Consider the following 23,593-nt stretch of genomic DNA (forward strand, 5'->3'; position numbering starts at 1 on the left):
TATATATATATATATATATATATATATATATTTTTTTTTTTTCAAGGAAATGCACCAAAATTACAGAAAGTTGCGAAAGGGATAGTTTACATGCATTGCAGGCTTTAGGCACATGGTACTGTTCTAATCTAGTTTCCAAAAGGGCCCTAATCTCTATTCATAATGGGTAAGGTGATTAAATAGAATCTGTAAACATTTCAGTGAACACTAGGAAAATCAAGTATATAAAACAACCACACAAAAAATGTGTGAACTGAAGGAAGAGCGGCTATACTTGCTATTTACTGCATGCAAAATTAGGTTTATCAGTGCAATTTCTGTAGTAGAGAAGGAAGCTATTTTTATTTATCTGCTGCAATTAGAATGCAAAAAGCAATCAAGGACCAAAGAAAATACACAACACTTAAAATGGGTCAGAATATTGAGCCCACATGTGCCACATTTTTAAAAGGAACCCTCCACTGTGGAGCAATGTTTGTAGGTCACCAGACACAGCAATGGATGCAGTAGCCTGGAGGGTACCTTATAAAGTACACTGCAACTTCAGTGGTCACTAACCGTTCAACAAACTTTGCAGAAATTAGTAGTTAATACAATAAACTTTAAAATATATTTCTTCAGAGCAAGGTGCTTCTTTATGTACACTGACTCTTAGCATCCTCCCTCCTAATCTGCTTTTCAGGGGGTGTCAGATTATGTAGAATCTCTGCAAGTGAGATGGAGCAGAAAGTTACGGCAACTAGGTCTCCACCCAACTGCTCAGAATGGACAGCAGATTTGCAGAGAGGCTATTGGGAAGATTACTAGTCACATAATGACTAGATTCAAATACACACAGTGGACTACTGGTTTTTGCTTAGTTTGGTGAAGGTAAAGGAATGCTTCAATTTATAGTCTTTTGTATAGTGTCAAGCGAAGTCAACCATGAGAAAGACTAAAGAAGTGCCTGATGTGCCAAATCTGTGCACCACTTTGATAATAGAGGCTGTGACATTTTAAGTTTACGTTTTATGACTACGCAGTCTGTACTACATTAGATAGCATTCGTTACTGTGTCACATGTGCTGAATACTTAAAGGGGTTTTCGGTTTCGGAATCCATACACACATCTCCAGTGCTCCTGCAGATGAACAGTAGTGGTGAAAAAGGTGACAAACTAACCCCACTCCCGAGCCATATGTCTTAATATTTCTGTTCCTGAACAACCCTTTTAAATCCTTAGCATATCTAAGTTTGCTTTTTTTTTTTATGAAGAAAAAAAGTGATAACTATGTGGTGTATACAAAGGCTTCTAAGGTGCAAAGACTGTGTATAGCCATTAAGTCTTATAATCCAGACCTCCAAACAGAGCTACTTCACTGTATTAAGTGTAAATGTTTTATTATATTGTCTCCATCTTGGTCTTAAACTTTTTGTAAATAATCTGTCATTCTTAAGATGGATTCTATAATTATTTTTCGATTTGTCATATTGGCTTTAGTACTGTATACTGTTTGAAACCTCAATAAAAGCTTTTTCATAACAATTTTTTTCTTGCATGGTTCTACAATAAGTTATTTACTACAGCCCTTTTATACCTCTTATTAGAACTATGACGCTAATGCAATGTAAAAGCTCCAATGCAAAAAGAATGTAAATTGTCTGTAATGGTGAATGTCCGATTTTATAGGTGCAAATATTTTCTATAATTGCCTCTTTGTAATAACTCACTAGCCCTATACATTTAATAATCTTTATTAATTGCTTCCTACACTCGGAAAACCACCTCATCTAACCCATTAAATGAAAAACTACCCACTCTATGGGTGTCAAAGGTTATTTTTTTTGTAATTGTCTATTTTGTGACTTAATACCAAACCAAACCCATGTGGCCGTTGCTTGTTTTATGGGCGCACAGCGAACGCAGAAGGGAAGGAGCGCCCTGCAGCTGCCAGGATTTTAGTTTTCTCATTGGCCCCTTTTGTAGGCTATAAAATTTCCGCTTTTTCAATATTGGGGCCATGTGATGGCATTTTTTTTGCGGGATGAGATGCTTTTTCCAGTGTTACCATTTTGGGGTTGTTATCCCTTATTGTTGAAAATGTAGGAACTTTGTTTTTGGGTCAGGAGTAGAAAAGCATCAATTCTGTACTGGATTCTTTTTTGGTGTTCACCGTATAGCCTAATAATCATGTTATCTTTATTCTATGGGTCAATACGATTACAAGGATACCAGACATGAATATTTTTTTTTAAGTTTTACTAAATTTGCCAAATAAAACCCTAATCATTTTTGCATCTCCATCTTCCAAGTGGCATAACATATTTTTACTTTTTTGGCTACAGAGCTGGTTGATGGCTTGTTTTTTTGCGTGACATGTTGTACTTGTTGTATCATTCTGGAGCACATGATTTTTTGATCACTTATTGTTGCATTTCAATAATTATTTACTTTTATTCTACGGGTTGTTACGGACACGGTGATACTATATCATGTGGGATTTGTGTTATGCTTTAGACTTTTTTGTGTTATATATCTCTTTATATGTTATGGGGATTATTTTTATAGATTTATTGCTTTTATTTTTTTTATTCAATAACATTTTTTTTTAAACTTTTTTATTAGTTCCACCATGGGACATGAACAAGCAATCATCTGTTTGCTTGTTCATGATAATACTCTGCAATACTAGCGTATTGTAGGGTAAAAGCAGTGTCAGCCTATGCACGTTTTTATCACTGCCATCTACAAACTTTATTTATTTTTATTTTCTTTATCATGCAACATAAATAATATAAAACATATTTTTTTCCTTTGGGTCAAATTGAGTACAGCAATACCGATTTATAGTTTTTATTACTTTGCAAAACGAAAACCTTTTTGGGTGGAAACATTTTTTACATCTGCTCTAATAAGTGGGCCTGTCAGAATTCAGGTTCTCCCAGTGTTGGAATGTACAACTTGATGCGACTTGTGACAATGTAAAGGTGGACAAGGAGTACTAAACCATACATGCCTGCAATGCTCCTAATAAAGATTATCGGATAAACAGCCTGCATATGATAACAATAGGCAGGCTATTCCAGATATAGGGTCTAAAGCCATTATGACTGGAAGACTGAGGTCAGCAACACCTCATTGTCCCCTGGGGATTCTCCCAAATCTGGGAGAACAAAACAAAAACTTAAATTACTTGTCTTGCAAGTTGTGTGATCTCATAAGAAGATATCTATAGAGCCAAGGATGCCACCTGTTGACCCTACACCACCATCAAATTGGTTAATAGTGGAGGTAGTATATATATGAGCAATTTGTGGGCTATGTTTGTGTGTCTGATTTGGTTCAGTACCCAGATTTGACCCTGAATACGAACCCAACGGGGGACACAAAAGGGCAGTTGCTCTTCCAAAAATGGACTAAGGAAAGTACTTAATAACATATGGTCCACTGGCTCATCATAACGAAACTTCAGAAACCAGACCTCAGGTCTGAAGAGGACCCACGACTGTATTGGCAACTGGTGACATCAGGGGGAGCAGCGATCTCAACATAAATGGTGTCGCCCATGCGCCGCTGTCTTTTAAATGCAGCTGGCGTCAATGAAGGGGTGGACACCCGCAATCGGTGCTAGCACCAACCGCAGCTGTTAGTGATGCGTGTTTGCGGCAATACGCCGCAAATCCCTTGTCCGTATAAAGAGGGCTTCACAGCTCGCTGATGGATATATCAGTCAGTGAGCGTGAAGGGGTTAAAGTAGGTTTTTCTCCTAAGACAACCTCCCTTCACATAGTTTTCTGTGTATTACATCACCAGGTTCCAGATGTTAAAGTTGCAAATGCATACCAGCTGTTGTCAGGTGAAAGAAAGCAGCTGCAAATTTTAGTTCTAAAATGCGGTAAATCACTAAAGACCTAAAGGTGTAATAAAAAGGAAAAACACACTTCTGACCAGCAGAAAGAAAAGCCAGGAGCACAAAGCGACGCAGGAATAGAAGAAAGGTAATAGGTGTTTTTTTTATTTCTCACCCTCAGCCCTGGGGTTTTTCATACTCAGAATACCAATACACTTTTTTACCATCAAACATGGTAGAAACCACCGGGGAGAACACGTGCGAAGATGTGAGTTCCCCGGCCATAGCGCATAATAACCAAACTGCCACAGATGGAATGTTGTAGTATCACTATGGCTGGACATGAAAATGCAGATGTGACAGATTAGGACGGAACCATTGCTGCGCGACACCGAGCAGCGAGAGCGCGCGCATCTGCCAACACCGGAAGTAGCGCGTCTACAACCGGCCTAGTCGCTGACTAGTGACGTCACAACGCGACCCGTGGTGGGGCGGAAGCAGGAGTCCCGGGTGTGTAACTGTGGTCGTTGGGGATTTATGGGGTTTGGAGGCTGCTGGGCAGTGGAGCCATTGTGTGAATTCCGTTATAATGTAGTGGGAGCCCAGTGTGCCTCCTGTGAGGCAAGCGATGGTTGTCATCTGCCCATGTTATACATAAAGAGCAGCGATGGGCTATAGATTATATGTAGCTCAGGTTTCATAGAAGCAAGTAGAGCCGAGTTGCCTGTAATAAGTTGTTCAGAGATAAACCATTGTTAGAATATAGTCCCCTGACTGGTGCCAATGTCTCTTCCACAAGTTTTGGATTGTACAAATGTAGCTGCAGTGAGGTTCATTCAGACTCTTAGTTTAAGGGCGCTGTCACACGTTGCGTTTGCAGACGCAGACCAAACCGCGCCCACCGGGGCGGTCCGCGGTCCAATCGCATCGGCGTTTCTCTATGTTTCTATGGAAATCGCCGATGCGATCGGACCGTGGACCGCCCCAGTGGGCGTGGTTTGGTCTGCGTCTGCAAACGCAACGTGGGACAGCGCCCTTATAGATTTCATATGCAGCATTTTCTATTTTTTGCCTTAAAATGAGGAAATGATTTGTTTTGTTACTGCCCTGTATCAAAGCACAAAGATGCATTTAATACACAAAATGCATAATAAAATGCTAACGTTTCTATCAAAATACAGGCAGTCCCTGGGTTACGTACAAGATAGGTTCCATAGGTTTGTTCTTAAGTTGAATTTGTATGTATATCGAAACTGTGTATTTTATCATTATAGATCTAGACCAAAAAATTGTTTTGCCCCAGTGACAATTGGAGTTTCAAAATTTTTTGCTGTAATGGGGCCAAGAACTATCAATAAAGCTTCATTACAGACACCTTACAGCTGATTATTGCAGACTGGTACTATAGTAAACTAATTTTACAGATTCCTTAAAATGGTTGTTCCTCCAGTGATAGCCCTTTAGGACTGCCAAGGCAACATATACTTTATTTTCAAAACTGTCATAAGACACAAAAAAGCCTTATTGGTCAGGCCTAAAACTTAACTTTTATTAAATTATTAAATAATCACACTCAACAGTTTTAAAATTTCACATGTTGGGCTGCTATTTTTCATATATAAATATCACAGGATGAGTAGCTACTCAATCGTATTGTCTGGAATAGTGGATCTCTGCAGCAACCCTACTCACTAACAGCCACAACTATGATTCTCTAAAAACCAAACACGAGCCCCCCCCCGTGTTCCAGGCTAAAAATATTGATAATGTGTGCTCCACATATGACTGTTGGGTTTAGACAGTAGAGGAAGTAAACCCCAATTTTTTGTTGCAGAGTAGGTCATCAATATTTTTGGTCCAGAAAACCCCTTTCAACTACTCATTCTATTTAATAATCACAATGCCTTTATTTTAAGCTAAGGGATGCCCAAAAAGTTCCAGGGTGAAAATACCAAGTCTGCTGCTGCCCGTGCCAGGAAGGCTGAGGCAAAGGCTGTAGCTGATGCAAAACGTCAGCAGGACCTGGAGGATGCGTATTGGCAGGATGACGACAAACATGTCCATCGCAAAGAGCAGAGGAAGGTGAGTGAAAAATATGGGGGTGATTTATCAAAGGATGTCAAAGACTGTGTTAAATCTGGCATTTGAATCTGTTGTTTTTCTGTAGCTTTATTTAAATGTCAAATGTTATTATTAACCCTTTGCGCTTCATGATGTACTATAACGTTGTGTTGCTGCTTGGGTGTGTATGGAGAGAAATCATGGCTAACCCCTCTACGTACACAGCTGATGCTCGCCGCTAACTGCCCCAGTCAGTGCTGGCACTGATTGCGGAAGTTGACCAGTAACCAGCTGACTGCCCCTTGTCCTCAGTTTAGGCCCTCTTATCACCGAAAGGAGCTCCATCTCCAAATTATGCACCTCAGCTGCCACAGAACCTCGTTGTACGTCCCTCAGCTGCTACATAACTTCATAATATGTCATTTTGTAGCATTGGGGAGAATCTAGTGACGCAGTCTGCAGTGGGGACTTGCTCTATGGGAGTTTCCTTGTAAAACTATAATTTATTTGCTTATGCATCTATGTAAGTCAGAATTTTGGCTAAAAAGTTCTTCCTCCTGAAAATATTACTTGACGCATGCATATTTCTTTAACTTTGCTGACACAAATTTCTTTCAGTGGCACCTTAGCTTCTAGCCCTTTATCCTGTTATGTTTGTAAGAGATTTGCCAGTAAACAGCACACTGGACCTTGCCCTCAGTTTAAACCCTCTTATCACTGACAGGACCCCCCTCTCCAATGTATGCCCCTCAGCTCCCTCAGAACCTCATAGTACACCCCTCAGCTGCTTTAGAACCTCATTGTACACCACTCAGCTGCAACAGAACTTCATAATACCTCATTTAGTAGGATTGGAATCTGGGGAGTATCAAGTCATAGTATGAAGTGGGGACTTACTCTATGAGAGTTTCCTTGTAAAACTACAATTTATTTGCTTATGCAACTATGTAAATCAGAATTTTGGCTATAAAAAGTTCTTCCTCATTGAATACGGGTGGTTTAGATAATTCTAGATGAAGTTCTGGTGCCTGTCACCTTAGGGTGTGTTGCTTTGAAAAGGTTTCCTTTTGCTGCATACCTGCCCATATGAACCTATTATATTTCTAGTTCTGTCATTGCTTGTTTATTGGTTTCAATGTGACAGTAAGTTTTATATACAGCATTGCAATCACACGTGAACTCTTGCTATCGTTATCAGCGGGTAATAATGTCTTTGGGTGTAGTCCAGAAACTGCACCCAAATATTACTCACCTGTATTTACATCCTGTATTAAGTTCCCTCTTTGCCCTGACCCTGAAATGTGTGACAGAAAGTGTGTTGGGTGGAATTATTCTTCAGTTATGCATACATTCTTCAGGCCTTTTAAAATTGTAATACTATTTCTTGATGAAGAAGGTGGATGTCCTTACACCCCATTTATAGTCTTATGAAAGAGAAGGAATAGCTGCAACGTGCTATTTAAATAATTATAGCTATAATGACTGCTTCTTCCAACCTTCTCTTCATGAACTGGGCAGTTGCGTGCTTACACCCAGTGATGAATGCTTTAAACCACATCATCTGCTGAGGCCATCACTAGGGCTGTTATCAGAGATTGAAATACAATGTAGATCCCTTTTCCTGTGTAACCAGAGCTTGTTAGTGTATGCAGGCAGACCATGCTTACTGCTATTAGACAGTGTGTGGAGCATTGCTGTCAATGCTGCTGGATGAATTGTGCCACCTAGCTGCAGCTTTTACTGAGAACAAAGAAAAGAGGTGTCTAATATTGGGGGGGGGGGGTATCATAAGGTGGGACCTGCTATTACATCTGCTAAAAAACTATATTTTAAAAATACCGCCTTGTCACTAGTCTTGGAGTGATATCCTACTATAAAAAAAGAACATACTGGGGTGGGGGGAGGGGGGGGGGGTGCAAGACCTTTCTGCTGCCTAAGAGGGGCATAGATATACTTACTGGTAAAGGGGTAGGAGAGCAGAAACCCCTGTTTCATCATACAGACTTACTGGCTGCTAAGGTGCATCTACATCTTGAGAAAAAAAACAAGCATACAAATCGCATTTTATTCAAGACCCTGTGGCTAATAAATATGTTAATATAATAAAAAATACTCTTTACTAATCATTTACCGTGGTCGATATCTGTGATGTTGTGCAGAGACACATCTTGTAGGGGCATCTCTGTGGCCATCTCTAGTTCCTCGGTGTGCCTGGATTTGGTCCATAGGCCTTTAAGCTTTCTGTCTTCTATCTCTTATATGAAAGAGAAGAAGAGTGAAGAAATCAGGCGATACCTTTTTGAGGCTAACTGAGTATATTTGATGGTGAGCTTTCAAGAATACTAGTTCTCTTTGTCAGACATGATGTTATGCATTAACCCGAAAATTTGCAGCATTTTATGCACACTAGGCAGTGAGAGGATATTAAAAAAAAACTTTACCACAACAGATTGATAAATACAGGGACATCTTATTTATGACAGTATGGCAATAAACACACTAAAAACCTGTGAGGCGAGACAAGAGAGCTATGGCTCTTTTCTGCTTGTGGCCTCCAGGTCACAGATAGGAGGTCATGAAGCTGGCATGAATGTTAAGACCACTTTGTAAGGTGTTGAATCTCTGCATTAATTTATACTCCCATTCTTTAATTTCCCTCTGTGTCTTGAAATGTCCCATTAAAATAGTAATCTGAAATCCCCTATAGTTTGATCCTCTCTGGAGAAATGTGCAGCCACTGGGAGATCTTTCCTTTCATTTTTAATATCAGATTGGTGCGAGTTCATGTGCTGATGGAGTCTCCGGCATGTTTCCCCAAGGTGTTTTTCCAGTTCTGTCTTGTCTGAACAGATACGGTTGTAGCATATGGCCTGGTTCTATATGATTGTCTGGTATGTTTGGGGTGGAAGCTGTTATTTCTTAGTTAGGATGTTCTATCTGTTGGTTTATGGAATATTGTTGTGGTTAAGCAGCTTTCTTTCATTTGTATTGTAATATGCAGAAAGTGTATCTCCTTATCTGAATAGCTTAGTTTCAGATTGATGGTGGGGTGAAAGTTGTTGTAGCCCTCATGGAATTGAAGCAGGGTCTCCTCGCCTGCAGTCCAGATGATCAGAATGTCATCAATATAACGGAGGAAGATCATGGGTTTTGTGGTGTATATAGATAAGTAAGCACCTTCTGTGCTGTGGTGCACACCATGATCCCGTTGATGTAGGTACAGATCCTCTGCAAACGAAAAATAGTTGTGGGTGAGCACAAATTGTATGAGTTCTGTGACCAGTTCTGTTGGTAGGTTGTTGCTTCTCCATGTGTGCCCGGCATGCTGCTATTCCATCTTTGTGGGGAATGTTAGTGTACAGAGATTCCACATCCATGGTGAACAGAATTGCACCATTAGGGTCTACAGCCTAGAGTTTATTTAAAATGTCAGTAGTGTCCTGGATGTAGCTAGGAGTATTTCTGACCAGGGGTTTTAGGACATTTTCCACCCAACCTGAGATGCTTTCTGCCAAGGTGCCAATATCAGAAATAATAGGCCTTCCTGGATTGCCATCTTTGTGGCTCTTGGGGAGCATATAGAAACAGCCTGGCCTGGGATCCTTTTGGATGAGAAGGTTGAACTTGTGTTGCATATCAGTTGAAAACTTCTTGGTCACAGCAATTAGTTATTTCTTGTAGGCCTCTGTTGGATCACTCTCAAGTTTACTATAATGAATGGGGTTGGATGGCTGTCTCTTTGCTTCCTTGATATAGTCAGCAGTATTCATTAGGACTATTGCACCCCCTTTGTCAGCAGGTTTTATGATGATATTCTGATTTTCTTTCAATGATCTAATAGCCCTTTGCTCCGTCAGGGTTAGAGCAGTTAATGTATGTATCCAGTGTTGAGACTCGACAGACTAATACCCAACCCCTAAAACTTCAAACGTTCTTTAAAAAGCCATTTATTTAGACAGGCCTATCACACCTGCTAAGTGCATGCAACTCTAACTCTTTATTAACCAATTCCGGATACTCTCCGTCTGTTATCTGGAAAATGCTTCTCTACAGTCCCATGGACTTTGTATAAAAGATGGTGGCTGATGGCTGGTTCAAGCAGCAGCATTTATTTATTTTTTTTAAATTATTTTTTATTCCATTCCCTTATTTAAAAAAAAAATGGCTGGACCATTATACAAGCTCTTTTTATTATTTTGCTGTTGAACTGTCCTATCTCCAAATCTGTGTTGCATGGAAATATCTTCTGAGTCTTATTTTTCTGAAGAATTCCTCCATGTCATTGCAGAGTATAATTTTGTCCACAGATCTTGCAGGGGAGAAAGACAGACCTTTGGAGAGAAGTGACATTTCATGTTTGTCATGCTCATTAGGATGAAAGGTTCAAAACGCAGTTCTGGTGACCTGGCTGAGCACTTGTGCCCGTGGTGATGGGGATCTGTTGTGTTAAAGTTTTTTTATATACTTTAGTGATCCCTGCCTAGTATGTATAAAATGCTGTGAATTTTCTGTTTCATGCATAACATGTCTGACGAAGAGAACTAGTATTCTCGAAAGCTCACCATCAAATATATTCAGCCTCAAAAAGGTATCGCCTGAATTCTTCACTCTTCTGCTCTCCATGGCTAACACGGTACAAATCTACACTCCTATATGAAAGGACATTTCACCTTCCAAAACAAATGTAGCTAAATTTGTTTTCTTATGACATGAGCATTGTTTGATCACAGATATATCAAAGCTTTGCCTCCTTCAATTTTGATGAAACATTGTGATGTTTTGTAGTATAGTAATAGAGGTGGGAAAGGAGTAGCATCACAAACAAAGATCTTAGCCAAATGTAGGTCCTTTGTAAAGTTTATAAAATACTATTATGGACAATGGCCATATTCTTTAGCTGTAATGCAGCATTTCTCCACAAGAGTGTGCTACATTGTAAAACTTGGTCTTATTCAACATGATCCAAATGTAGTCATATTCAATGGATTTAGAAACACAGCCAGCTCAAAAAAATATCTCCGCAACTTATAAATCCAAGGGCATGTCCACACAATGGGGTTTGATTGGAAAATCCCCGTCATATACTAGGCCAAAATCCACTGGTAGCATATCCAAGGAGGATTTTCATTGACTTGCTACTTGTGATGTAGCTGTAGAATTAACTCAGCTCATGTCTGTCAGACTCTATCATGAATCATTTGTAACTGGTGGTATTACATTTTTACCACAGTTCTCATTTCAGCTATTTCCAGAACTCCTATAGACACTGAATGGAACAGAAGGACCCCGACAATAAGATGATCTTCTTTCCGGATTTCCGGTGAATGGGGAATAACAATTTAACATAAAATAATACCTTTAAAGAGTACCTGTCACCAGATTTTGACCACCCTGACTAACAATGCCTGCTGATAAAGGGTTACAAGTCCTCCCCATATCACCAAAAATTAGCAGTCAGTGGGGCAGTGTACCTTAATTACAGACACTTTTCTAACTCATGTCTAGTGGCTTTGACTCTTCTCTCTGGCAGTGAACTACACCACATTATTGTGACTGACAGCTCTGTGTCCTTCAAATCACTGCCCCTTGTACTTAGGAACTGTCTCCTAATAATCACCTACAAACATATTAAACTCTATGTACAGATGGGAAATAGTGTCAATTTTTTTACACGGTGCCCGTGTTACATTCATGACATGTGACCAGAGTGACATCATCGCAGGTCCTTTAACCTTCTAATAATAGCAAACTGTACACCATGTATTTGATTACATGGAAGATGGAAAGGAGTAGAAGTCCATAGCAGCAGCTGTGACTTCATGTGGTCAGATACATGCATGGGGTACAGTTTGCTATTGTTAAGAGGCTAAAGGACCTGATATGATGTCACGCAGGTCACCTGACATGAACTGTGACCAGTAAGGAGGCATAAGGCATGTGGAGTATTAGATTGGAGGGGCCGGATGAGCAGGACACGCCTCAGATGCGAGGTAATATAAAATAAAAGGTGATTTATGTGGATGTAAGCGAAACAATTTTTAGCTAAAAGAAGGGTGTCGTTCAGTTAATAGTGTTATAAGGAACCTGTCACTGGCTGTATATGTGCAAATGTGGTGACAGGTTCCCTTTAAAGAGAACCGGTCACCACAAATGTCATTTTTTTATGTTGACAGGTTCCAATAGCTCCTTAGCCTGTGTCTTGGCCTCCTCTCCTCCACACTCATCCAGCTCCCTCTCCCCTCCCTTCTTCCTGTCATGTGCATTGTGCAGGCAGGAGAGGATGGGGGATAAGGTGGAAGAAAGGAAGAATGCATGAGGAGACACAGGCTGTAGCTGCCCCCCCCAAGGACGCACCACATGCTACTGGCAAGGATACAGTAAATGTGAAATAAGGTAGTGGCAGTATTCAGGATGCTGGGAAAGGCTTTTGTAAACTCGGCATAGCAGAGGCTATTGGAACCTGTTTCGAGCTAAAAATCACATTCCTGGTGACAGGTGCTCTTTACGTCTGCTCAATGAGGAATATTCTCCAGATGTACCATATTCCTGAATCCTGATGCCAGCTGTAGCTTTGCTGGCTTTCCATTTTTTTGAGTCAGGTTCTAAAACGGAGTTAGATTTTTTTCCTTGCCCATCATAGATGATGCCCAAGTATGTAAGAGTTAATTATTTAGGACATTTCACAATTGAAAAAAATGGAAGGTTTAACTGGGACACGGTTGCTTCAGGGCACCATTATAGCAGACAAAATGCTATATTGTTTTGTTAGACTTGTGTGGACTAGAGGCTTAGGTAACGGACAAACATATTCCTTGCTCATTGAAGGGGATACCACTAAGGACTTATTCTATCTCTTACCCCTCTGGGTTTTCCATCTTAATTTCCTCAGCTTAATTGTCTGCATTAAGAAAGCTTTCAGAATTTTTCCATTACCTTGTAGATATTTGTTGTAAATGCAGGGACCCATAGAGAAAGAACATTGCCTGTAGCCATTTAGAGATTTCCCTCTTCTTTCATTCTTAAATTAATATATTTTAGTTTCTGTACCTTGTGTATAAACAAGTGATCATTTGAAATACTGTGCATTGTAGTGAACACATACAGTTTCAAGGCATAACACTTTCTTTCCATTCCAACATTTCAGTGCATCTTAACCCCTTTCTAACCCATAATATGATAGTGTGCGGAGTGGGTAGCACCACGACTTTCTGGGAATCTGTGAGCCAAGCCTACTTACTTTCATACCTTCCCAGTTTTCTTTGCGGCTCATTTTATGCATACAAAGAAGACTACCTTAGGGCGCGTTCACACGGTGCGTTTTGGTTGTGTTTTCATTGCGTTTTGAAACGCATTACAACAGCTGAGGAGAGGTGATTTGCCTAATTACATTATCATTGAAAAAACGCATCATAAATGATCGGGCTGTAGAGAGAACTACAAAACAAACTGCTGGGTATCACGTGATGATAGCTGAGATCCTGAAAAGCACAACTTCAGTAAATACAGAACATGACAAAATTTTGGTCACGAAAAAAATGGTTGTTCAACTCTAAGGCCCCTTCCACACTTGTGTTGCAGAGTTTGAGCAGGGTGCGATCAGGGTTTGTTCAGTGTCTCAGTTTTTCATGCGCATTTTCAATGCAATTTCAATGCGTTTTTCACACACGCAGGTAATGCGGGTGAAAGGTCTCAGGACTGAGCTCTATCTTTTCTATGGCAATTGATGCGTGAAAAACACATTGCACTTGCATGTGTCTCAGAGTGCGATGCGTTTTTGATGCATCTCCAAAGACTTGTATGGTGCGTTTTTCACGCGCGTTACTTGCAAAAGTAGAGCATGCAAAAAAAACAGCGTGTGTGTGCGTGAAAAAAAATGCAAGTCTGAAAAGACCCATTGATTACAATGGGTCAGAGTGTAATGCAAGTTCTGCGGGTCAAAAGCGCGTGAAAAACGCAAGTGTGAAAGGGGCCTAAGGGTGCTGTCACACATAGTGCTTTGACAGTTTAGAAACCGAATCAAAGCATAAAGGGGCCCAATCCCATATGTGTTACTATGGAAATGCATTCGATCTGTAACTGGTTAGCGATGGGATGCATTTCCATAGAAACACATATGTGATTGGGCCGTGGCACGCCCCAGTGTGCTTTGATTTAATTTCTAAACAGTTAAAACAATATGTGTGACATCACCCTTACAGGGACCACAGTGTGAATCTATGTCATAATAATCTGTATGCATAGTATTGCAGTGTTTATAAGTTGTACATACCCCAGTTGAACCCATCAAACCGTACAACAGCCCTCAACCAGCACCATACATACACAAACAATATGTTACAGTCCTGTTTCATGTTACCATCCTCATGTTCACTAGACTTATGAGATCCACTCTTACAGATCATCAGTGGGCACCAATATTTGGAGTCCAGGCCTGTAAATGCATTGTGTACTGCTAAGTGCTGTAGAAGCTGTGTTGTGGATGGTGTGTATATATGATGGTCCTAATTGCCTAAGCTAAACGCTGGATTAGCGCACCGGGATGTAGTATAACGTCCTGCTTCTGGCATCGGCTCGCGAACGGAGCCGGCACCAGAAGCAGCGGCTGTCAGCTGTCTATCACAGCTGACAGCCTGCACTAACACCCGCAATCAGAACCCTTGCGCCGCTTACCAGGGGATCCGATACACTTCTGGGCAGCTCCGAGGACTGACATGTGCCCCGGAGCTGCCCGCTCTCCCTGGCAGTCGGACCCCTTCCGGGTCTGACTGTAAACTGTCTGAGCATGCGCAAGCATGCCAGACAGATTACACTGCTCTACAATAAAATAGTATTGTAGAGCAGTGTATTGAACTTGAACCAGCGATCAGAGCATCACTGGTTCAAGTTCAAGTATGTATAAGTAGAAAAAAGTGAAAAACACTGAACACTACACATTATAATAAATAAAAAATAAATACACTAAAATATACCATATATAATCGAGTATAAGCCGACCCGAGTATAAGCCGAGACCCCTAATTTTACCACCAAAAACTGGGAAAATATATTGACTCGAGTATAAGCCGAGGGTGGGAAATGCATTGGTCACAGACCCCCCTAGTATATAGCCAACCAGCCCCCTATAGTATACAGCCAGTCAAGCCTGCCCCCAGTAGTATACAGCCAGTCCAGCCTGCTCCCAGTAGTATACAGCCAGTCCAGCCTGCCCCCAGTAGTATACAGCACTGCCCCCAGTAGTATACAGCTTGCCCCCAGTAGTATACAGCACCCTAGCCTGCCCCGTGTGGTATACAGCCTTCCCCCAGTAGTGCCCAGCCCAGCCTTCCCCCGGTAGTATACGCCTGCCCCAGTAGTATACAGCTTGCCCCAGCATTAAAAAAATAATAAACGTATATACTCACCCTCCGGTGGCCCCGATGTGCAGCGCTGCTCCCCCGATGTCCGTCCGGCTCGTCTTCAGGCTTCCGCGCCCGTCTTCTTTCTTCTGCTGGTCTCTCTCTCTCGGCCGGCGCCTAGTATGACGCGCCGCTGCTGACGTCATACTAGGCGCTGCCCGGGAGAAGAACAATGGCGGCGCCCTGCAGAAGAAAGAAGACGGGCGCGGAAGCCTGAAGACGAGCCGTGCGGACATCGGGGGAGCAGCGCTGCACATCGGGGCCACCGGAGGGTGAGTATATACGTTTATTATTTTTTAAGTATTTTTAACTTCCTATATGACTCGTGTATAAGCCGAGGGGACGTTTTTCAGCACATTTTTTGTGCTGAAAAACTCGGCTTATACACAAGTATATACGGTAAGCCCCTAAAATGTCAATTTCCCATAAAAACACTTAATAAAGTATCAAAAACACAAAAAAAACCTGCATATTTGCTATTGCCGCGTCCGTAACAATCTGTATAATAAAACAGAATAGTTACTGGACCCGCACGATAAACGCTGGAGAAAAAAACCAGCAAAAACGTTCTGAAAAAAGATCATTTTTAATTAATACCCTATTAAAATGCTCTAAAAAGTGATTTAAAAAATGTTATCCACTCTAAAATAAGCCCACTCAAAAGAGCAACTCTTCTCGCAAAAAATAAGCCCTTAACCAGATTTGTCAGCCGAAAAATAAAAAAGTTATGCATATGAAAAGATGGTAATGCAAATCTGATCTACATGGCGCCTCCTTCTCTTCTATGCCAGGCCGTGCGCCCATACAGCAGGTTACCACCACATATGGGGTATCCGTGTATTCGAGAGAAATTGGGTATCAAACTTTGTGGAGCCTTTTTTCATTTAATCCATTGTAAATGTTTAATTTTCCACCCAAAATGAGTGTATTGTAAAAAAATATTACAATTTGCAGACTGCACCTTCATTTTGTTTTAACCCCTATAAAACACTTAAAGGGTTAACATACTTCTTAAAAGTGTTTTTTTCATACGTTGAGGGGTGTAGTTTCCATAATGGGGTAGTTTATGAGTCTTGCTATTATTTAGGCCTCTCAGTGTCAATTAGAAGTTGAGCAGGTTCATCTAAATACAGGTTCTGGTGATTTTACAAAAAATGTGAAAAATGATACCTAAATTCTGAGCCTCATAACATTCTAGTAAAATATGTGGAATCTTAATAAACCATGCCAACATAAAGCAGACATTTGGGAAATGTAAGTTATGAATTTATTTGGGTGCTATGACTATCTGCATCAAATGTAGAGAATTTAGAACGTTGAAAATAAAGAATTTTTCAAAATGTTTGCCAAATTTAGTTTTTTTTCCATAACTAAACGCAAAAGATTTCATCTAAATTTTTAAACTAATTTGAAGTACAATGTGTCACGAGAAAACAGTCTCAAAATCCCCTGGATATCTCATAGCGTTCCAAAGCTATAACCACTTCTAGTGACACAGGGCAGACTTGAAAAATGGTTCCGCGTCCTTAAGGCCAAAAGAGGCTGAGTCCCCTAGGGGTTAATGTTTAACTTCTTTGTGTCATTCTGCCTTTCCCATTGATAACATGACTACATGTGTTTAAGTAATTAATCTGCATCCAGTGATAAGGAAGTGAGTGGGTAGAAGGGGAATATAATTTACCATAAACCAATGAGGAAAAGGAAGTCATATACAGGCACCTTTCTGGCTTGAAAAACTGGCTGGGGGAATTGGATTTTTTGACGGGTTTTAAAGGGCGTCTACCATCACCTGACAAGTACAAACACCATTGTTTTGGACACTATATTAGCTTTTCCGTCAATACCTTTCCTTATTCAACCCAAGCGTCATTTTATGGAAGATTGTTATTTATTCAAATCCGCTTCTTGGGGGATTTCAACAATTACACAAGGGAAACTTATTTGCATAATGTTCTCTAATATGACAGATCACTGAGACATATAAATGATGTTATTCATTGTGGGATTATTTGGTTGTTGGTAGACACCCTTTAAAGAGAAAGTTTTACTACCTTATTGTTACGATATTTTTCATATGAGTTGTCATAAATCACAGATAGTCTACCATCAAAATCAAGCATAACAAACCATTTACACTTACTGTAACCATGGAAATCTTCTTATCTTTGTTATCCCTTTTTAAAATCAACATTTCTAATTATGCGATGCGCATAAAAAGCTACTGGGGGTGGTTCCCAGAGCCCCTCTGTCCTACAGATTCACAGGCTGTTAGACTGTCTCCTCATCCCCTCTGCTCCTTTAGCACTCCTCTTATCCTTTGCTTGATGTAATCTCACCGTAACACAGGAAATTCCATCCCACAGTGGTAGGGGGAAGTGCACACCATAACATCCTGTGAATCTGCAGCATGTAGGGGCCCTGGGAACGCTCACCCTCATGCTCATTAGTACGGTGCCTGGATCTATAAGTAAGTGTCCCTGGGTTATCCATGCTTGATTTGGATGGCAGATTCCTGTAACTGGGAGGTTTACATTGCATTTTGAAATGCAATACAATAGCTGAGGAGAGGAGATTTGCCTTATTACATTGCTGTTAACATTTGCACTTACAAAATGCTATGTTAATATTTGTGTTTTGACATTGTGTTAACATTGCTTTTTGTAAGTGCAAATGTTAACTACCATGTTATTAGGCAAATCTCCTCAGCTGTTTTATTGCGTTTTAATGCACAGTGTGAACGCAACCTAATTCGCCAGAGGCTGCATTCCTATGTTTTGTTTTTCTGATGCAGTTCTTGATGTCCAAACTAGAAGTGGAGTGAAAACAGAGCAGGAACGACTACTCTCAATGATATGTTCTCACCCATTAACCCCTACGGGACACAGCATCTTTTGGCCTAAAGGACGCGGACCCATTTTTCAAATCTGCCCTGTGTCACTATAAGTGGTTATAGCGTGGGAACGCTATGAGAAATCCAGGGGATTTTGAGATTGTTTTCTCGTGACACATTGTACTTCAAATTAGTTTAAAAATTTGGATGAAATCTTTTGCGTTTAGTTATGAAAAAAAACAAAATTTGGCAAAAAATTGGAAAAATTCTATATTTTCAACGTTCTAAATTCTCTACTTTTGATGCAGATAGTCATAGCACCCAAATAAATTCATAACTTACATTTCCCAAATGTCTGCTTTATGTTGGCATGGTTTTTTTAAGATTCCACATATTTTACTAGAATGTTATGAGGCTCAGAATTTAGGTATCATTTTTCACATTTTTTGTAAAATCACCAAAACCAGTATTTAGATGGACCTGCTCAACTTGTAATTGACACTGAGAGGCCTAAATAATAGCTAGACTCATAAATTACCCCATTGTGGAAACTACACCCCTCAACGTATGAAAAACCACTTTTAAGAAGTTTGTTAACCCTTTAGGTGTTTTATAGGGGTTAAAACAAAACGGAGGTGCAGTCTGAAAATTGTAATATTTTTTCACAATACACTCATTTTGGGTGGAAAATTAAACATTTACAATGGATTAAATGAAAAAAGGCTCCACAAAGTTTGATACCCAATTTCTCCCGAGTACACCGATACCCTATATGTGGTGGTAACCTGCTGTATGGGCGCACGGCCGGGCATAAGAGGGAAGGAGGCGCCATCCAGATCCGATTTGCTATGTCACATTGTACAGGCTATAATTTTTTTCTTTTTTTATTGAGGACCTATAGGGGCTTATTTCTTTTGCCACATGAGATGCACTTTTCTGGTACATAATTTTGGGGCATCTATAGCTAATTGGTGAGATTTAATTAAAGCTTTGTTGGTGGAGGAAATGAAAATCGTCAATTTTTAGGAACATTTTTATGTGTTTTTTTTTTGGCCGTTAACCATACCATAAAAATAGTATATTATTTTTATTCTATGGGTCGCCACGATTACAAAAATACTTCATTTATATATATTTTTTATTTTTTCCCATTTTTACTGAATAAAAAGTAATTTGGCAAAATTGTTGTTAATTTTAGCATCACCGTCTTTCATATGCATAACTTTTTTATTTTTCACCTCACAAATCTGTTTAAGGGCTTATTTTTTGCGAAAAGGATTGTTCTTTTTAGTGGTTATATTTTAGATTGCGTAACTTTTTTAAATCACTTTTTAGAGCATTTTTAAAGGGCATTAATAAAAAATCATCTTTTTTTCAGAGAGAGTTTTTTGAGGTTGTTTTTTACGGGGTTCACTTTGCGGATCTAATAACGATTCTGTTTTATTATGCAGATTGTTACGGACGCAGGGATACCAAATATGTGGGGGTTTTGTGTATTTTATTCAATTGTACTGAATAAAAACTAATTTGGAGAAAATCTTATTCATTTTAGCATCACCATCTATTCATATGCATAACTTTTTTATTTTTTGGCTGACAAATCTGGTTAGGGGCTTATTTTTTGCGAGAACAGTTGTTCTTTTTAGTGGGCTTATTTTAGAGTGCATAAAATTTTTTAAATCACTTTTTAGAGCATTTTTTATAGGGTATTAATTAAAAATTATCTTTTTTTCAGAACTTTTTTGCGTTTTTTTCCTCCGGCGTTTACCGTGCGGGTCCAGTAATGATTCTGTTTTATTATGCAGATTGTTACGGACGCGGCAATACCAAACATGCGGGTTTTTTTTGTGTTTTTATGTTTTTTATACTTTATTAAGTGTTTTTATGGGAAAGTGACATTTTAGGGGCTTATATTTTTATGTATTTATTTTTTATTTATTATAATGTGTAGTGTTAAGTGTTTTTGCATAATTTTACTTCTACATACTTGAACTTAAACCAGTGATACTCTGATCACTGGTTTAAGTTCAATACACTGCTCTACAATACTATTTTATTGTAGAGCAGTGTAAACTGTCTAAGCATGCTTGCGCATGCTCAGACAGTTTGCAGTCAGACCCGGAAGGGTTCTGGCTGCCATGGAAACCGGGCAGCTCCGGGGCACATGCCAGTCCTCGGAGCTGCCCAGGAGAGGATCGGATCCCCCGGTAAGCGGCACGGGGGATCCGATCCATAGGGGGAAGACCCTTACACGCCGCGGTCATGCTTGACCGCGGCGTGTAAGGGGTTAACACCCGCGCTCGGAGTCGGCTCCGATCGCGGGTGTTAGCGCAGGCTGTCAGCTGTACTAGACAGCTGACAGCCGCTGCTTCTGGTACCGGCTCCGTTCGTGAGCCGGTGCCAGAAGCAGGACGTTATAGTGCGTCCTGGTGCGCTAAGTATCTAGCCACCGGGACGTACTATAACGTCCTGGTGCGCCTAGGGGTTAAGATCCAAGCCTGTTTTTGGCTTCACAAACTGCATTCAACCTGTATTGTGATTTCACCCTCACTTGAGTTTGCATTCTATTACTGCTACACCTATCTATAGGCATTTGTTTCCTGGATGGAATATGTGCGCTCTGCCTGATAGCAATGAAATATATATGGGCTCTGTTTGATATTATAGTCTGAGCTGCAAAATCTTGCTCGCTCTGACGCTTTTCAGATCTGGTGTCTGTGATTTTTACATTTTGATTTTTCAGTTTTATAAAGACCTATGAGTTTTCAATAAAGACATTGAAACTTATCTTTACATAGACCAGTATATTGGTTGAAATCTTAACACCTTAGCGCTCAGCCGTACTAGTAGTAGTGCATCAAGGCCAAGCCGGCATCGGGAGTCGCGGGATGTCAGCGGTAATATACCGCTGACATCCCCTAGTAACACCTGCGGTCTGAGTGGACTCCGATCACGGGTGGTTAACCATTAAATGCCGGGGTCACCGTCTTTGGGGAGCGCCGATCGTTGCTATGGCAGACCTGGGGTCCGATCCGATTACACAACCCCCACACATATAGTATCACCGCGACCGTAACAACCCTTAGAATAAAAAGAAATAATTATTGAACCCGCGCGATGAACGCCATAAAAAAAGCTGTTAAAAACCTGCCAAAAATTATGATTTTTACCTATTTAATCCCCCAAAAAATGCTATAAAAAGTGATAAAAAACATATGCACTCCAGAATGATACTGTTGCAAAGTACAACATGTCCCGCAAAAAACAAGCCATCAACCAGCTCTGTAGACAAAAAAGTAAAAATGTTATGCCAATCAGAAGAGGGCGATGCAAAAATGATATTTTTCTCCACATTTTATTTGGCAAATCTAGTAAAACATAAGAAAAATATTCAAGTATGGTATCCCCATAATAAAGATAACATGATTATTAAGCTATACGGTAAACGCCAAAAAAAAAAAAAATCATCTCATCCCACAAAAAAAAAGCCATCACATGGCCCCAATATTGGAAAAGCTAAAATTTTCTAGCCTGGAAAAGGGGCCAATGTGGAAACTAAAATCCTGGCAGCTGCAGGGCGCTCCTTCCCTTCTGGGCCTCGCTGTGCGCCCATAAAAAAGTAACAGCAACATGTGGGGGGGTCTCTGTACTCGGGAGAAATGGCATAACAAAAAGATGGGTTTTCTATTTTTATCTTTTGGAAATTTTAGGGCTAAATAAACCTATAACCAACAATATTTAACCATTCTAAATTTCACCTCCATTTTGATTTAATTAATATGAAGATCTCAAGGGGTTAACAATCTTCCTAAAAGCTGTTTCTGATAGTTTGAGGGGGGCAGGTTTGAAAATCAGTTGATGAAATAGGGGGGGGGGATGCTAAATATTTAAACATTTTCTAGTGACATCAAAATAAATTATCCAGATATTTAAAAAATTATGAAAATGTAAAGTAGACATATGGAAAATATTATTCAGCAACTTATTTAGGTGGTAAATTGATCTGCCTGAGAGTGCAATGATTTTGAATTTTGAAAATGGAAACCTTTTTTTTTTTTTTTTTTTTTTTTTTTTGTAATTAAACTTAAACTAATCATCCAAAATTTACCACTAAAATTTAGTACAACACATGAGGAAAAAACTATCTCAGAAACCCTTTGATAAGTAACAGTGTTCAAAAGTTATAACCATATAAAGCGATGCAAGTCAGAATCCAAAAAATGGGGCCGAGCCTTAAGCTGTAAAATGGCTGCGTCCTTAAGGGGTTAAAGTCTATACATGTAAATGTTTTGTGTTTTGGTGTGAGTTCTTTTTTTGGGTAATGTTCCTAGAGTTGATCCTTTTTTAGGGCATCGTAATGGTCGACTTTTTAATTTGATTCATCATTGCCTCGTACAATTTGTATACCGAAGGGTGCTGCTGCTATTATTGATGCCCTCTGCTGGATGGTGATGAGGAAAAACCTAAACCTGCTCTCATTGTAATGTTTCACTCCAGGTGATACTCGATACATGGAAAATGTGCACTCACTGGGGTCTCTTCTTTCCACAATCTCATTATACTGGGCAATTAATAAAATGGCTGCAGGTTGAACTCCAGCCCAGCTCCTTGGAGACAAATCAGAACTACCACATGACTTGGAGTGAAATAGTGCTGCCAAAAACGGATGCGGCCGTTGTAGAACCGCCCTAACACGTGCTGTCATTTTATTCAAGAAACTTGTTAATTCCATTTTCTTTTTTTTTGCCATAGTGAACTTGCATCCCATGTTTTCTTCTGCATTTAGATTTGCATGGGTAGATTTCTTCCCGCATTGAACATTGCTTACCAAATTACTCATGTCATCGCTTCCTTTGTCATCTTTAGGAGTGGAGCGTTTATTAAACACTTGATCAGACAGCTATAGAACTGACATCAATAATTCACAGGACACATCATTAAGTGTGCATAGCAATGTGACACCAGGATACTCAGGCAAGTTGAATCACTTTAGGTCTTCCAAGCACAACATGTTATAGAGATGGTAATCTGTTGAATGCATTTCTTTAGCAGAGTTTATTTAAGTACCTGTGTAAACATGATTTATCTATAAATTAAGACCACAAGTCACTTTATCCCCTGGTATTTCTGGAATATTGTAGTATAGTCTTTACTATTTTAACAGCATTTTTTGACTCTCCTTTGTAAATGTGACACATGCTCAGTCTTGATGCTCTTTTACTGTGCTTATCCAGCTGCTAAGTAGGTTGCAACATTTTTTCTGCTTCTTGGAAGGGATGCAGTAATGGTGGCATAGCCGTACTACAATTGCACTCTCATGGTTTCCTCTAACTATTTAAAGACTCTTATGAAACACCCGCCTCTAAACATACTTGAAAAGCTGTGCGAGAAAGAGACAACAATGAGCCCTGTACATGCAATATTATCTTTAGTTTCTGCTATCATTTTAAAGTGTTCCATGGACTATTTCTTTGAAA

General features: G+C 39.9%; 1 protein-coding gene across 2 annotated transcripts in view; it reads left to right on the forward strand.

Annotated features, from left to right (window-relative positions):
• The first annotated feature begins 4,182 nt into the window (after positions 1 to 4,182).
• Positions 4,183 to 23,593, forward strand: part of CCDC124 (coiled-coil domain containing 124) — a 38,089-nt gene continuing 18,678 nt past the window's right edge. Inside the window, exons 1-2 of one of the 2 annotated variants that reach the window (XM_072110194.1) lie at positions 4,183 to 4,340; positions 5,747 to 5,912. In XM_072110194.1, coding sequence (XP_071966295.1) covers positions 5,754 to 5,912 — 159 coding nt within the window. In that variant the 5' untranslated portion in view covers positions 4,183 to 4,340; positions 5,747 to 5,753. Of the gene's footprint in view, positions 4,341 to 4,362; positions 4,452 to 5,746; positions 5,913 to 23,593 lie in introns of those variants that run through there. The other variant, XM_072110204.1, reaches the window with a different exon arrangement.

This window comes from Engystomops pustulosus, chromosome 1, assembly GCF_040894005.1.
Source record: "Engystomops pustulosus chromosome 1, aEngPut4.maternal, whole genome shotgun sequence".
NCBI lineage: Eukaryota > Metazoa > Chordata > Amphibia > Anura > Leptodactylidae > Engystomops > Engystomops pustulosus.